General features: G+C 51.6%; 1 protein-coding gene and 1 pseudogene across 2 annotated transcripts in view; both read left to right on the top strand.

Annotated features, from left to right (window-relative positions):
• RUVBL1 (RuvB like AAA ATPase 1) overlaps window positions 1–8,841 on the top strand; it is a 43,284-nt gene extending 34,443 nt beyond the window's left edge. The window contains exons 9-11 of one of the 2 annotated variants that reach the window (XM_055259755.2): window positions 1,951–2,053; window positions 7,221–7,312; window positions 8,385–8,841. In XM_055259755.2, the coding sequence (XP_055115730.1) occupies window positions 1,951–2,053; window positions 7,221–7,312; window positions 8,385–8,544 (355 nt within the window). In that variant the 3' untranslated portion in view covers window positions 8,545–8,841. The remainder of the gene's footprint in view (window positions 1–1,950; window positions 2,054–7,220; window positions 7,313–8,384) is intronic. The other variant, XM_055259756.2, reaches the window with a different exon arrangement.
• Window positions 8,842–14,506: 5,665 nt separating this feature from the next.
• On the top strand, window positions 14,507–14,683 carry LOC129471780 (uncharacterized; annotated as a pseudogene).
• Window positions 14,684–16,750: the final 2,067 nt, after the last annotated feature.

Genomic DNA, 16,750 nt, shown 5'->3' with positions numbered 1-16,750 from the left:
AGCTTCCGGAGTAGCTGGGATTACAGGCACACACCACCAGGCCTGGCTAATTTCTGTCTCTTTGAATTTGCCTACTGTAGATACTTCCTGTAAAGAAATCATAAAATATTTGTTCTTTTGTCGGTGGCTTATTTCACTTTGCATGTTTTCAGGGTTCATCCTGTGCTAGCATGTATTTTGTTTGCATTTTATTTTTGCAGTCATAAATATGCATTTTTATACCTCAATTAACTGGATAGAATTTAAACAGGTAGATTTTAGTTTAACTAAAGTTAAATTTTTAGCATGCTTACTTGTTTTTGAAACCAAATATTCAGATACTAACAAATCCAGTTGACATGACTAATTCTTTGTTATATTGATTACTCATAACCATAGACTGTACAATCCTGCACAAGTTTAAGAATGCCAGAAGTGTAGCCTTTCTGCTGTTATGACCCCCAGAGGCCAAGGCAGAAGCCCACAGCACATGGGGCCTCCAAACACTAGCTGAAGGCACCAGTGGCTGCCCAGAGCACCTCAGGGTCTGGTAGGTTGGCAAGGTTCCTCCCTGGGCTGTTATTCCTATGGCTTGGCTAAGGGTTCAAGAGAAAAATAGGCAAAAGATGGGATTGGACCCTTCTCAAAAAGAAGTAAAATAATATATATAAGGGAATACATTCAAATGCCTCATTAGTAATCAAAGAAATGCAAACTTAAGGTGTTACCTTTCCCTCTTTTTCTAAACTGTTGAAATAGCAAAATATTTCAGAATGAGAATACTCGGTAGTGCTATGATCCTGTGAGATTAGATAAGTCATGTAGCTGTATAAATTAGGATAGTTATTCATTCAAGTAGCTATTCAGGGTTCTGTCAGGCACTACAACAGTTGCTAAGGTTGTATGCATCTGTGAATAGCTATCGCAGGATAGCTCCATGGTACATAAGCTTATGGCTGTATATATCAAATTATCAAAATATCAATAAAAATAATAGCAACAATTGGAAACTACCTAAATGCTCAACAATTTGGGTTAAGTAAAATATTTAATGGATTGTTAAGTAAATATCAAACATAATTATTAAGACTGATGCAAGCCAGGTGCAGTAGCTCACACCTGTACTCCAAGCTACTTAGGAGGCTGAGGTGGGAGGAGCCCTTGAGCCCAGGAGTCCGGGGCTGCAGTGAGCTAGAGTCAAGCCACTGCACTCCAGCCTGGGCCACAGAACAAGACCCAGTCTCAAAAACAAAACAAAACAAGAAGACTGAAGCAACATGGAAAAAAAACAAAAAAAATTTTGCATACTTAGTATACTTTATAAAATTATACTATAGAGTATAATTAGTATATACTATAATATAGTATATACTATATATTATACTATATAAATTGTTTATATATGAATGTTTGGCAAATATCTAGATGATTATTTTTGAGTATGATTTTAGTTATTGTTTTTTCCTCCTTTCCAGTTTTCCTATGATATTGATGATTACCAAGATAAAGAAGTTGGTTTTTTTTTGTTTTTGGAATAGAGTCTCACTCTGTCACCCAGGGTGGAGTGCAGTGGTACACTCTCAGCTCACTGCAACCTCTGCCTCATGAGTTCAGGTGATTCTCATGCCTCAGCCTCCTGAGTAGCTGGGATTACAGGTGTGCACCACCATGCCCAGCTAATTTTTGTATTTTTAGTAGAGACGGGGTTTCAACATGTTGGCCAGCCATTCTTGAACTCCTGACCTCAGGTGATCTACCCGCCTCTGCCTCCCAAAGTGTTGGGATTACAGGTGTGAGCCACTGCGCCCAGCCTGAAGTTGTTTTTATGCCACTGGAAGTTAGTCTGTTTACTCTGGTCCTGGCTCTGATTCTTAGGCTCTAGCTTGTGGTGTCAGTGTTGGATCTGTATTTCCAGTGTCGTTTCTTGTCTAACAGAGGCTTAGGTGATGGGATTAATTTTGCCCCTTACAGAGGCACTGAGGACATCACATCCCCTCACGGTATCCCTCTTGACCTTCTGGACCGAGTGATGATAATCCGGACCATGCTGTATACTCCGCAGGAAATGAAACAGGTGAGCCTCCCTTCTTCTCTCCTGCTCTCTTCTCTCATTTGCTCCCAGTGTTCACTGATGGCTGTGCAGAAAGGTATCTGCAGCTTGGATCTGGCTGCCATTCACCATCTCACCACTTAGCTACTGGCCTTGAGCAAGTCACATGACTCCAGAGTCTCAGTCTCCCCATCTGAAAGATGGATTGGTCTAACTAGACATTGCCCCAAGTGTCAACAGAAGCTCAGCTCCCTGTCTTGGCTGTTCGCTTTTCTGCTGTTCCCCCTTTGATAAGCTTTAGGAAAAGGATAGTGAAAAAATCAACTTGATGATAGCCATTAGGGAGGCTACCAGCTCTATAAAAAGGAAGCAATAAAATATGATTTAGTGATAGCCTTTTGGTGACCAGGCCAGACTATGCCTGTGGCCTTTTCTACTCAGAGGACAAGGCCAGGCTCGCTGTTCCACCTGAACCAATAGCAAGCCAGCTCCAGCAGGGTACAGAATGTAGCCACCCTGACCTGGAAGAGGCCAGTGTTTGTGTCCTAGCAGAGGCTGTCTGCTGTAAACAGCATGACAAGTTTATCGGCAGCTTTGGAGGCTGCTCCTGGGCAGGTCTGTGGCTTTGCAATAGAGTCTTTGAGGACTTCTGCCAAGTCCACAGAGGTGATGGCGAGACAGCATCATACAGCTTAGAAGAGCACCTGAAGAGGGAGTTTGTGAAACTGATCATATAATAAGAGGCTTCATTGGAGGACCCGTGGAAGCATCTAGCTCAGTGGCTGGCACATGGTGCATGCCCTGAAGTCTGCGTGAGCTGAATCTGGGTTAGGCTCAGAGTTGGGAGACGACAGGGATGTATGAGCGTGGGCTTTATCCAAAGGGCCACAGTCCCAGTTGTTCCTGTAGGAATTGCCTCTTGCTTGGTTTGGAGCTCGAGCACAACTATGTGCCAAGCATAGGAATACCATTGGACTAGGAATGTCTAGACACCTTCATGGTATTTCCAGGTATTCCATGTGATCACCATCTATTTTATTTTTTACATTTGAGTCACGGAGCTGTAAGTCCAGGATGCAAAGCCAGGCAGTGCCCTGCAGAGCCCAGGCCATCTGTTCGGTGGTACATACCCTGAATTGGTGTCTCCGAGGCAGCATGTGCTGTGCTCTTTCCTCTGCCCTGCCCACCTTTGCCCCAAATGTTCTCTTCTGGTGGGCTCTGGCATGCAGCCATGGTTGGAGATGCTGAGCAGACTGGGGCTGCAGTGACATCTCGATGCACTTTGCCTGGACCTTGTCTTTTCACCAGAGCATGGCACTCTTTGTTGAGCATCGTGTTGAGCAGGACATGCCTGGCCAGTTTGATTCCATTTGATCCCCTGTAACCCATGAGGCAGGGAGAACTACTGTCATTGCCGTTTTAAAAGATGAGGACATTACCCAGGCATGGTGACTCACACCTGTAATCCCAGTACTTTGGGAGGCTGAGGCTGGAGGGTCACTTGAGCTCAGGAGTTTGAGACCAGCCTGGGCCACATAGTGACACCCCTACTCACTAAAACATCAAAAAGTTAGCCAGGTGTGGTGGTATGTGCCTGTAGTCCCAGCTACTTGGGAGGCTGAGGTGAGAGGATCGCTTTAGCCCAGGAGGTCGAGGCTGCAGTGAGCTGTGGTGGTGCCACTGCACTCCAACAGAGTGAGACCCTGTCTCAGAAAAAGACAGATGAGGACACTGAGACCTAGGGTAACTAATTCGCCCAAGTTCATAACATTAGTCAGTGGCTAGCAGGTAATGGGACTGGCTGTAATCCAGGCTTTCTGATCCGGAAACCCGTGTTCTTAATCACCGTGCCACCCAGCTTCCCTCCTGCTAGAAATCTCTCATCTCATTGTCATTAGGATTCGTGAGGTGGCTTTCCTCTGGCAGTTTGTGAGCAGGACCTTTCCTTTGTAGCAGTCAGGGCCTCTCCCGGGCCTTTCCCGGCACTTCCGCTGCTCTCCTGTGGCTGGAGGCCCAGTCTGGGCCTGCCAGCATCTCTTACTGCATGCAGGAGTGCTGTGGGGATGCATCAGGAGAGTCACAGATCTCCCTTCGTAACCAGCATTGGCAAATTACTGAAGCAGTTATGGTTCACAGTAGCAATTGTATATGTTACTTAGGAGATGGTGTCAATGGCCGGGGGCCTCAACGCCACGTAAGGGTGTCTTGCCAGGTGACTTGCAAGGGTGACTGCCAGGTTGAAGCCAAGGCATTCACTGAATGGAAGCAGAAGCAGAAACAGAGTCGCAGGCAATTCTTGGAAAACTGGCCCATTCTTACTGTGGGACATAGCACCTTACTGTTGGGTCCAAAACCCCATGTGTCCTGCCAAAAAAGGCAGCCCAGCACAGATGTGTTCAGGGCTAGAGACACCAGGAGTATTTTGAGGCCACGATTTGCCTACTGAATGACTTGAGCAATTTGGTGCATCTCACCGAGCCTCCACCTTCTCTGTTAAAATGGAACATCTGCTCCCTCCTTTGCAAGATTGTCATTAGGATTCGTGAGGTATTGGCAATAACGGGCCCTCCCATCCTTCCCATTGCTGTTGTTATTACTGTATTCATAGCTTTGTGTGCTTCATAGGTACCCTCTAGGGTCCTCTATGTACAACATACAACAGCTTCGCAATAGCCAGTGTTGGAGGCTCCAAGAACGAGGGTCCTGTGGCTATGTGGAGAGTACGCAGCAGAGCCAGGACTGCCACTCAGAGCTAGTTCACCCTTGCTGCCGCCATTCGAACCCAGAGCTCCTGGCCCAAACGGTCTGGAATGTTCTGCACTGTGCTTCTAGAACAATGACTTGCCAGGCCGGCTCTGGGCTGCGGCCGTCTTGGCTCAGTCAGGAGGGCCTCTCCTCAGGCTTTCTCTCAGGACTCGTGGCTTTGTTCCCGCTGGCCCAGGCGATAACCTCAGCATTTTTACTGGAGCCTGGGGCTAGGTTTTTAAACAAACTCGATGTAACTTGTGTACTCTGCAGTCCAAGCTGACACCCTCATAAACTATCCCTGCAGGTTATTAAATGATTAAAGATCTCATTTATGAACTGTCCATTTTCGAGCAGCCTGAGACAGACGCTCTCACGATTGCTCTGACCTGCTCTCTCTAGTGAGAGAGAGAGGGCAGAGTGTCCCTGACATTCTGGAAGCTAAGCCACAGATTCAGTGCAGCTCACTGAAGGCAAGACACTTAGGCTTAAGCTGTCTCCTGTGACCAGGCTCCAGGATTCAATATTTACATCTCCCTGGAGTTTCAGAAGGTCCTCTGGGGACATTTTTCTTGGCAAGACCTGGCGGTTTCCTCAGTCCCAGCTGTGAGTGAGAAGCCCTTTTTACCTTGAAGCTGTGTTCAGAGGGGAGTTCTATTGTGAGTCCCTCCCAGCTCCTTTTCTTGGTTGTCCTTGTACCATCCAGTAACTTCAGAGGGCCCCTCTTTGCCCAGCTGCATTTAGCTTTGGATTTCAGACAGTGGAGCCCCTCCTGCACAAGCTAAGATTGTTTCAGTGGAGCTCACACCCTGGCAGTTCACCCATGAGCCCAGCAGATAAGTTTCATGTGGCCTATGCAGTGTTTGTGAAATGTTTGAACAAGTTGCTGACATGTAGACATCAGGACATTTCTTTTTTTTTTTTTTTTTTTTTTTTTTTTTGAGATGGAGTTTCTCTCTTGTTGCCCAGGCTGGAGTACAACGGCACAATCTCAGCTCACTGCAACCTCCGCCTCCCGGGTTCAAGCGATTCTCCTGCCTCAGCCTCCTGAGTAGCTGGGATTAAAGGCACGCACCAGCACACCCACCTAATTTTTGTCTTTTTAGTAGAGATGGGGTTTCGCCGTGTTGGTCAGGCTGGTCTTAAACTCCTGACCTCAGGTGATCCACCTGCCTCGGCCTCCCAAAGTGCTGGGATTACAGGCGTGAGCCACTGTGTCTGGCCAAAATCAGGACATTTCGTACAAGGATCTGAGTTCTGAGCCTGTCTTGACAAAAGGGAAGACTGCAGACAGCACCTTGCAGCAGTGGTGGCCACGGATGGAGGGGCTGCCTCCCCAGGGTGTTTGCTGGCCAAGCACTTCACCCTCACCTGGCTCATCATAGCTGCTGTGGCCTGCTGCGGCTTTCCAAGGCTTTTCTCATCTGTGGGCAGCTGACGTGCTGTCCCCCGAGCCCAACCACAATCATCAGAGACTGGGCTCCCCCTGCAGCTCCTGCCCACAGGGTCCCGACCTGGAGAGCTGACAGGCGAGGCTTGATGTGGCCACCTCAGTAAACCTCTGGCTCTCCTCCCTCCTGGAAGGCTGAAGCTGGGACTCAGTCTTTCCCAGCTCCTGTGCCTCTACACTGGGTGTGCTTTTATGGCTTTAATTTCAACAAGGGCTTCTTGATATCTTGTTTACGAAGCTGCCAAAGTGAAAAATTCCTGTATTATATGCGGCTCGAAGTCCTGCAGTTATCTCAGCTCCACAACACACAACATCATTATCCCGGCTGCCCCTTATCACTCAGTGCTGGTACGCCTGCAGGATCCTGGTCCACCGTGTTACAGCATCCCCGCCGCCAGCCTGCCTCCCCTCCAGTTCTACCAAGATCTTCAAACTGCAACAAGCGTCAGCCTCTTCTTGATAGATTAGATATCTCCCAGTGATGTTATGAGGCCTGGTAAATCTTTAAAAGTAACTTTTTTGATTTATTTAACCATCATATTTATCAAGCAAATAAAAAATGTCTCTTCTTGCCTGAGTGCTTGTAGGCGGTAGTGCCCATGCTGGAGAGGAAGGTTAGAGCCCTTGCAGGAGCCCAGGGTAGGTTAGAAGAGGCCCCAGTTCTCTGCCTGGGGACAGGGGAGGGGAGGACATGGAGGCAAGAGTGAGCCACTTGGGAAGCCACACACCTCCTGGGGCACCAGCCACACTTGAGTCAGTTGAACACAGCACACTGGCCGTGGTGCTCTTCATGCATACTGCGGGGCTGCACATGCCTCCTGGAGGGTGCCGGGCCGGCAGTGCTGGGCGGGCATTGGCTCCCTGCCCACCAGCCCAGGTCTCGGTCTCTCTTATGCTGCACAGTGAGAAATACTGAGCAACATTGTCTTTAAAGCACTTTAGAAGTGGGGCACTTGAGGTCAGTCACTGTTGATCATGTTTTTTCTCCTATAAAAGATCATTAAAATCCGTGCCCAGACGGAAGGAATCAACATCAGTGAGGAGGCACTGAACCACCTGGGGGAGATTGGCACCAAGACCACACTGAGGTGAGCCGGTACCCTGGGCCCGCCGGGGCCTCCCCAGCACAGCCAGGGCCCTTGCTGGGGTCATTCTGGACAATAAAGGCAGGTCCCTTCCTAGGGCACGGGACTCTATCCATCTGCTCTTCTTGGCGTGATGGGTGCCAGGGCACTTGAGTTTCAAATGCAGAGGATCTATCTGATGGTTTTTAACAAGCCAGAGTAAGGGCGAAGTCCCCGTATCCTGCAGCAGATGCTCTCCTCTAGTGGAGAGTGCTTTGACTCTGGGCCTTCTTATGGCAGAGAAGATGCGCAGAACTAGAGAGCAGGGACCATGTGGCAGCTCATTAGCCAGGGCCCTGGCTCCTGTTCTCCCGGTTTTGTTATGAGTCCTGGTAAATCTTTAACTTTTTTGATTTATTTAACCATCAAGCAACTAAAAAATGTCTGGGTGGTGGGTATGGAGAGCCAGGGAGGAGCGCAGACATAGACAGTTCTCCTAATTGTTCTTCAGCGGCTCAAAGGCAGGACCGGCAGAACATGTCCCTTCACAGTGGCCCGACTCATTGTAAAATCATTGCTTCACAGTCCTCAGCCCTTCCCTACATCCCTTGAGTCAGTTCTTGCTCCTGAGGTTGAAGGCAGAAATGCAAGCTGTGAGGTTTGGATGAAGGGGTACTTTTTAAAACGGCAGAGTCTTCGTGCCTTTGGATGGGCATGTACTTCCAGCTGGCTGTGTTTTCGTTTCCCTGCCATGTTAAATATCCCTATCTGTCGGACACCTGTATACATCTAAGTTTGCAGTCCTTTTCCAGTAGCAGTGACGTTACTTCCTATTGGAGGATTTGTAGACTGTACTAAAGATTTGGGGAATAGCACTTATGTCTTCTTGGTGGCTCCTGGCCCCTCTCTGATGGGATAATGACTGCAGCTCTCTGAGAAGTGACAACTTTGTCTCCCCTTTTCTGTGTTCATATCAGCTGGCACAAGCCTAGCACTGGGCTCTGCTCCTGGTGCCAGTGCTGCCTACTGATTTGGGGGAAGGGGCTTTCTTCGGTGGCCCCAGTTTCACTCCAGCCCTGGCCCCTGTCCACTCTAGGTACTCAGTGCAGCTGCTGACCCCGGCCAACTTGCTTGCTAAAATCAACGGGAAGGACAGCATTGAGAAAGAGCACGTCGAAGAGATCAGTGAGCTTTTCTATGATGCCAAGTCCTCCGCCAAAATCCTGGCTGACCAGCAGGATAAGTACATGAAGTGAGATGGCTGAGGTTTTCAGCAGCAAGAGACTCCCCAGGTGTGCCTGGCCTGGGTCCGGCCTGTGGGCGCTTGCCCCTGGGCTTGGGGCTGCCGTCCCCACTCAGGCGTGGTCTGCAGCACTGTCAGTTCAGTGTGGAAAGCATTTCTTTTTAAGTTATCATAACTGTTCCTGTGGTTGCTTTGAAAGAACCCTTCCTTACCTGGTGTGTTTTCTTCATAGGTTATTTTGATTCTCTCTCTGTGTCTCTCTCTCTCTATCGATCTTAAGTTTTTTAAAAATAAACTTTGCAGAACAGTTTTAGATGTACAGAGTCATTGTGAACATACAATAGGGAGTTCCCATGTATCTTGTACCCAGTTTCCCTTCTTGTTAACATGTTACATCCGATAGCACATTTGTCACCGTGAATGACTGATACCGATGCATTGTTATACTGCATTCACATTTTCTCAGTTTTACCTAATGTCCTTTGTCTGTCCCAGGATCCCATCCAGGATAACCCATTACAACTAGTTGTCATGTCTCCTTAGATGCCTCTTGGCTGTGACATTTTCTTAGATTTTCCTTGTTCTTGATGACCCTGACAGTTTTGAGGAGGACTTACCAGGTATTCTGTAGAACATCCCTCAGTTGGGGTTTGTCTGATGCTTTTCTCATGAGTAGACTGGGATTGTGGGTTATGGAGAGGAAGACTACAGAGGTGAAATGTGGTTCTCATCACATCGTATCATGTGTGGTTCTCATCACATGCTAGCAACATGACTCATCGTTGATGGTGACCTTGACCCTTTGGCTGAGGTCATGTTTGTCGGGTCTTCTCACTGTAAAGTTACTCTCTGCTGCCTTTCCATACTGAATTCTTTGGAAGGAAGTCACTATGTGCAGCCCACAGTTAAATGGCAGGGGTTATGCTCACCTCTAGAGAACTGAGTATTTACCAAAATTATTTGGGATTCTGCATGGAAGATTGTATACTTTAGTAGATTTATTTTGTTGCTCAAATTGAGCAAGCTTTGGCCAGTGAGAGCTCGTCAGTTGGCTCATGTGTCCCTCCGAAGTGTCCCTGTCTCTCTGGCTGCATCTCTGGGTTCACCCACTAAGCAGCAAGGGCAAGTGCAGCACTGGGCAGTGCACCTTACTGGAATGTGCCTTCCCAGTAGGATGAGCGCTGTGTTCTTGCCCTTGCCAGGCCTGTCCTTCCCTGCTGGCTCCGTGGTGCCTGAGGTGGGGCTGAGCACCCAGACGCTGTTCCCAGCACTTGCTCCTTGTGCTAGTTCAGACTGGATCTCCGTGCTGTTATGATATGGGAGGCGGGGCTGACCGGGATGATCATCTTGATCCAGTGCTTTAGTCCAGACTAACTATGAGCTCCTTGTGGGGCAAGCAGCATTGTCCTTCCATTAGGGACAGTCCCCTGTAGTCATGTCAAGGGGACAGTGGGAGGGGGTGGAGATAATGCTGGGGATTCCATCTAGCCTGAGAGGCCCCAGCTGTCCCTGCTGCCAGAGTGAATCTTCTCCCTCGGCCTGGCCCCTGAAGAGACCCTGGCATGCACAGCAGTGGTGGTGGGACCCTTCATGAAGTCAGCTGTGCATGTGGCCCATCCCGGCTGCCAGTGTCTTCTGAGGCTGCGCTTGTCTTTAGCCTCCCCACTCGAGCCATGTTAGACAAACAGAAGAGAGATGCAGGAAGAGCTTATTGCACCAGGGACTGTGTTCACACTCTGCATTCCATGTTGCCTTCACAGTAGCCTGTGAGACTGGGATAGGTGTGCTAGCCCACTTCCAAGTCCACTTCCACAGAGGAGGAGGGGACAGTTCAGGCAAGTCCCTTGCCCAGCTAGTGAGAGATGGAACCAGGATTTGAAATCAGGCTGCTTGGAACCTGTTTCCTAACTCCTGGGGGCCATACTGCCTCCTTCTGTGTTGGCATTTAGCAGCAACTAGGAGCTGTCAAGATCTGATCTTTGTACCAGGCAGGTGAAGGAAGCGGGGTCCGGTGTGGGGAAGGTGACCCACCTAGAGGACCAGAACCAGGCCTCTGCCCTGGCTGGGCCTCTCACTTGGGCTCCAAGCCTTTCATGGTGTTTAAGGAGCAGGATGGAAGTGGCGCAGACAGCAGATCTCACAGCTGCGGGTGGGGACAGTCTTCTTCGGCTGCCCAAGGTACCAGCATCCAGATCAGCCAGGTGAGGAGGGGACTGTGGTCTTGCTCTTCCTAGGCCACAGACCCCTGGTTCCTGCCCCTCAAATATCCTAGCTGAGGTGGTGCTCAGAGAGATGGCCCAGTTCACTGGTCTGTGCTCCAAAGTGAGGGAGATGGTTCTGGATAGGTAGGAAGGTGGGATTATTTTAATTTTCCTCCTGTTTTTTGCAGCAAGGCCTGTGATTATTACATTAATCTTCCAGGCGAAGTTTTTACGACTGATCCCTCACCAACTATGAGAAGTTTCTCCATCCATTACTAAGAGGGAAACAGACCCTGGTGGGGAGGAAAATATTTGTTACATCTTATCAGGCTGACACACAATCTAACAACAATTACAGCAGCCTCATTTTTTGCACTATTTCAGCTCCAGTGTGAAAAATTATTGTAATATTAAAGTGAGGCAGGGTGGGGGCTGGTCATCAGAAGTGGTTGAATATTCCAGGCTCTCAGCCCAGGCTCTCTTGGGTGCCACCCAGGGAGCTGATTGGGTGGCTGAGGAGAGGGAGGGAGGAATTTTCACAAATCCCAGCGCCCTGTCTCCTGTGCTAATGGCCCCAGAGATACTTGCGAGACTGGGAAGGGTTCTTGAAAGACACGTCCCTGGCAGGGAAACCACCTTGTGTCCTGCCTCATTTTCTCAGTGCAGACACCTTCTTACTGCCACATGTCTTAGGGTTGCACCTGCCAGATTGATTGGTAGGATAGTTTGTTTTTTAGGACTCAATGAATCATGCTCTCACACCAGAGAGTGACTTCTTGGTTAGCAAACCTTTCTTAGCCATTTGTGTAATAAAATGGGGGTACAGAAGGGAGGTGGGGTTGCTCTCCCAGTCGACCTCTATCTCTCAGAAACTGTGGCCAGCCCTGGGCGGAGCAGCTGGGGTACCCCAATAAGGCCCTGCTCTGGAGGGCTGTGGGCAGAGGAGCAGTGGGAGGGGACCCAGGGGTTCTGGGGCTCAGCAGGGCATGGTATTGATTGCATTTTCCTCCTCTGTGTGGCCCTTGGTCCTAGCCCCATGAGTCTTTGGTTTCCTGGTGTGTGAGTGGGAAGTTCATATACCATAGACCCATGTGAGGACTTGGTGAAGTGACCCACATGCGGCTGTATCAGGTACCCAAGAGACTAAGCGGCAGTAAAGAGTTCCTGATCCCTGGCCCACTTGGAAAGAGGTCACAGTTTGTCAAACTGGAGCAAGCAGCCTGCTAGGCCCTGCCCCTCCCTATCGCAGACAGCTGGCACTTGGAAGGACCCTTAGGATCCCTCTGTGTTTGGAAAAAGCCCTGCAGCCCAGAGGGGCCAGCACTGGCTCAGGGCCTCACAGCCCAAGAGCAGAGGGGGTAGCACGGGGCAACTGCCAGAAACAACGCACTGCTTCTCACTGGGGCCCTAGCATCCCATCCTGGGTGAGGCTCAGCTAGGGCTGAGGCAGCCGGGGGGGCGAAATGACCACCCCCTTGTCTCAGCCAGTGCTGGTGTTTGTCAGGTCAGACCTGCTCTCATTTGGTGTCCGGGAAAGAGGTCCCTCGGGAGGTAGAACAGTGTTCACCCCCTCCAACCGTGGTCATCCATTAATTCTCCACACAGAAGTTCCTCTTGCTTCCTCCAGTGTGCGGCCACTCCCCTTCCATTTGTTCTGGGGAGAGCAGGCCATACGAGGATAGGGGGTGAGGGAGGCCTGGGCAGGGGGGCTGGGGAGCTTAGGGTGCAGGGCGGGCCACGCAGCAGGGCCCCGGAACGGTGAAGGGGTGGGCCGGCCACGGGGGCTGCCTGTCGTCCCCTGCTGCCCTGCCGCCCCTCCCGTCACTTGGCGGCAGGCACGGTGATTAATGGCCAGGCCGTGCCGGCCGGGCCGCCATCAGCGCGCGTCTTGGCGATGGATGCGGCTGTCAGGCCGGCCCGGCCCGCGCTGACCCCCGGGCAGGGGCCCGGCGCGATCAATGGGCGGCGCGCGGTGGGCGGCGGCTGGGCCGGCGCGATAAGATGGGCCGATGGGCGCCTGCCGATTGCCCGCTCCGTCACCCGCCGTCGCCGTCACCGTCACGCCGCCAGCGCGCAGATCAGCGCCGTCAGCGCCGCGTGATTAATGGGGACGCCGGCTGCTGTGGGGAGGGCGCGGGCATGCGGACCCCGCACCCAGAGGGACGTGGTGGGGTGTGGGGTGCGGGCTGGGACGCCGCACACGGCACGCTGCACTTAGACTGGAGCCGCGTGCGGGGAACGGGGGACACGGCGGGATGCGGGCTGCAGGTCTGGGGCACACGGCGCAGGTTTTCACGGGGCTGCGCGCGCGCGTGTGTACGTAGTGGGTGGAGGTCCCGGTGCCACCGTAACACAAGGGCCTGAGTGACTTAGGCCTGAGGGGTGGGGGGAGGAGGGACCACACCTACTGTGGCCTCCCCACCGCGACCCCTGCCTGGCCTAGGCCTCAGCCACCAGGTCCACCAGCCTATTCGGTCTTTGCAAGCCTGCCCACTGTCCCAACCATCTTTGAGAACCCAGACTAGACTGTCAGGACCCCGACCAAAACCCTTCCACAGGTCCCATGGCTAAATCCCAGGTTCCCCACCCTCCCGGCAGGCCCGCAGGAATGCCGGCCCCGCCTCTCCACACCGGCCGCCCCGCTGTGCTCCTTTAACTGTCGTCGCAAGTGGTCCCGTCCCCCAGAGCTTCGTCCCTGGGTCGGGTCATGCTGTTGGGGACACCCTGAGCGCTCTCAGCGCACCGTTGGCCCTGCTCGCGCCTCACCGGGTGACGGGGGCAAGAGCCGGCTTCCCACCCCCCTCCTCCGCGCCAGAGGGCACAAATCCCCACTCGAAGCGACCCGCCTCTCAGGCACTGCCTCTCCAGAAGAGCGCCGGGCCGCCGTGACCCACTCGGGACTCGGGACTCTGGAGGGAGAGGCTCGCCCAACCCAAATACCCACATGCCGCCAGGGAGGAGCCGCGTGCCAGGTGTGCAAAGAGGGGGCCGGAGGGCTTCCCAAAGCCAGTTGTCGACAGGAGCGCAGCAGGGACAGCCGGGCGCGAGTGTGGGACTGGCCCGAAGCCCGAACTACCAAGGAGAGCGAGACGAGGGGAAGGGGGGGGGCAGGCTGGGTGGACTGGGGCCTATCCCGTGGGCAGTGGGGATCTCAGGGCCAAGCGGCAGCGGAGGCAGGGCCAGCCACTCTCCCTTTTCCCCTCGAAAACCACAGCCTTCCAGGGCCGCGCGGCACCCCGCGGGAGCTTGCGAGGACACAGCGCCCCCGCGTGGGCGGACGCGCACAGAGTCGCGCCCGTGGCGTTTCGGGCTCAGGCTCCGCCCCCGCCGCGCTGCCCCGCATCGGGGCGTGGACAGGCCTAGCCCAGGGATCCGAGATTCCAAGTCACACCCAGCACGACTTGGGAAGTCGTGACGAAAGTGCGCGACTTCCCAGCAAGCGAGGTTGAAGTCCCGGCAGGCAGGGAGAAAGGCGTGTGTCCCCACGTGCATGCGGGGAAGGAGCAGTGGGGGAAGGCTGAGTTGGGCTTTCAATTAAAAAAAGTGTACATACACTTAGTTTTTTGATGGAAAATTGCCAAAGGCGTGTACCGTGAGGAACCTCCCTCGACACCTGCCCCGTGCCTCCTGTTTCCTCGCCGGAAGCGCCTGCCCTTACACCGGTGTGTTCCTCTAGAGATGGCCAGGACCTGGGTGAGGCAGCACACACTCATAGGACCTTCCCAACACTCATTATGAAACATGTCACATGAAAAACTGCAAGAATTACAGGCGATCGCCTCTCAACCTTTGGCTAAGATCAAGTGTAGTGTTCTTATCACTTTACTATCTGCTATCTGAGGACAGTATATTAAATGGATTTTTGGAGCAGAGAGATGGAATAGGACCTTGCTCCTTCCACTCCGTGCATCCACCTGGTATTGCAGTACCTGCAGGAATAGTGCGCCCACTTTGGGGGAATTAAAAAAAAAGGATTGCAGGGGAGCCCCCATATCCCTGTCGTCTAGGCACTGCCCATCCCCGTCTGCCTGCCAGTCAGTCTTGTCAGTCTTCTGTGCATTTCAAAGTGAGTTGCAGACACAACCACCTCTGTAAATAGTTAAGCATGTGTATAATTATCTGGAGTTCAGTACTTGATTATGGTTTTTTAAATTTTTTTTTTTTTTTTTTTTTTTTTTTTTGAGACAGTTTCGCTCCTGTTGCCCAGGCTGGAGTGCAATGGCGCGATCTCAGCTCACTGCAACCACTGCCTCTTGGGCTCAAGTGATTCTCCTGCCTCAGCCTCCCATGTAGCTGGGATTACAACGCACGCCACCACGCCCAGCTAATTTTGTATTTTTAGTAGAGATGGGGTTTCTCCGTGTTGGTCAGGCTGGTCTTGAACTCCTGACCTCAGGTGACCCACCTGCTTTGCCTCCCACAGTGCCAGAATTACAGGCATGAGCCACTGCGTCCGGCTGCTTATGGTTATTTTTAAACGTTAAAAATACAGTGAAATGTACAAATCCTAAGTGGAGCACTCCATGAGTTCTGACTAATGAAACCCAAACCCCAGTGAAGGATATTACTATTGCCCAGAAAGTTCCTTGTGCCAATCTCTAACACACTAGAGGCAACCACTGTTAGAATTTTTTTTTTGTGATAGATTAGGTTTTCCTGCTCTAGAATTTCATGTAAATGGAGTCATACAACATGACTTGTTTCTTTCACTTAGCTTTTGAGCTTCCTGAATGTTGTGTGTATGGATAGTTTGTTATTTTTTATTGCTGGGTGGAATGCCACCATGTGGATCCACCACATGTATCTGTTTGCCTGTTGATGGCCATCTAGGCTGTTCCCTATTTTTCAGCTATTATGAACTTTCTTGTACAAGTCTTTGTATAGGCTTGTATTTTCATCTTGGGTTTCAATACCCAGGAGTAGAATAGCTGGGTGTAGGGTAAGTGTATGTCTAGTTTTATGGGAAATTGCTACACCTTTTCCTGATGTAGTCTATTAGTCGCTTCCCACCCCCCTTTTAAACACAAATAGTAGCATACACTATTGTTTCTTGCTTTCTGTATTTTTCCTTGACAGCATGTCTTGGAGATTCTTCTAACTCAACATATAAAGAATGTCCTCCTAGTTCCTTTCCACAGGGAGGAGCTGCTGTAATTTATTTAGCCCCCTCCGATGGGCATTGAGCTGTGCTTTGAAGGATGAACAGGAGCTTGTCAGGCAGACAGCAGAGGGAACAAGGCCCACAGGTTTGACAGACACTGCAGAACCCTTACTGCTGGGGCATGAGCTTTCGAGGAGAGGCACCTTCTGTTCCATTTCCCCATGAGGCTCAATAATGTTTGCTGAGTGGAAAGGAGTGGGTAATGTGGCCCTAGAAGGGATTGGGGCAGGGGAGTGAGGTGGGCATTACCACTTGGGGGCACACCTGGCTTTCCAGAACCAGGCATTGGTGGGTGCTGAATTTCAGGTTGGGGCTTTTGCTGACTCTCAGACGGTGCCACATGCCCATCCCCTGGCTCTCATCAGGAATCTGTTGCTCTTCCCCAGGCCATGGGGCTCAGACTCCTCAGGAATGAGATGGGAGGCTCACCCCAGCCTTCCTGAGGATTTCATGCTGGCCTGGCTTCAGCAGGAGCAGGCTGGGGACGGGGTATGGGGTGGGGCATCAGCAGGTCCAGGGAGGTGGTGGTAACGTAGCACCACAGAGGGAGCGGAGTGCCAGTTGAAGGGGGTGCTGCCCCTGAGCCAAGGGCAGCAAGGGGAAGCTCCGGGGGTGGGGCCTGTTTCCCTAGACCCCTCATTCCCTGCCCCAGCTAGGTCCCAGCAGAAGTACCTGCAGGCAGGACCAGCAGCCAGACAGGAACTTGGAGTAGGAAGTGGGCCTTAGGCTTTTTGTCCTGGCTCAGGAGCTAAGTGACTTTTGGCCGCACTCTATTTCCCTGGGCCTCAGTTTCTTCACCTGTAAAATGGACTTGTTTCCTCCTGGGCCTCTAGTGGGGTGAAGTGAGAGCACATGTA

Source organism: Symphalangus syndactylus, chromosome 21 (assembly GCF_028878055.3).
Source record: "Symphalangus syndactylus isolate Jambi chromosome 21, NHGRI_mSymSyn1-v2.1_pri, whole genome shotgun sequence".
NCBI classification, from domain to species: domain Eukaryota; kingdom Metazoa; phylum Chordata; class Mammalia; order Primates; family Hylobatidae; genus Symphalangus; species Symphalangus syndactylus.
This window is presented reverse-complemented; position numbering and strand designations above follow the sequence as displayed.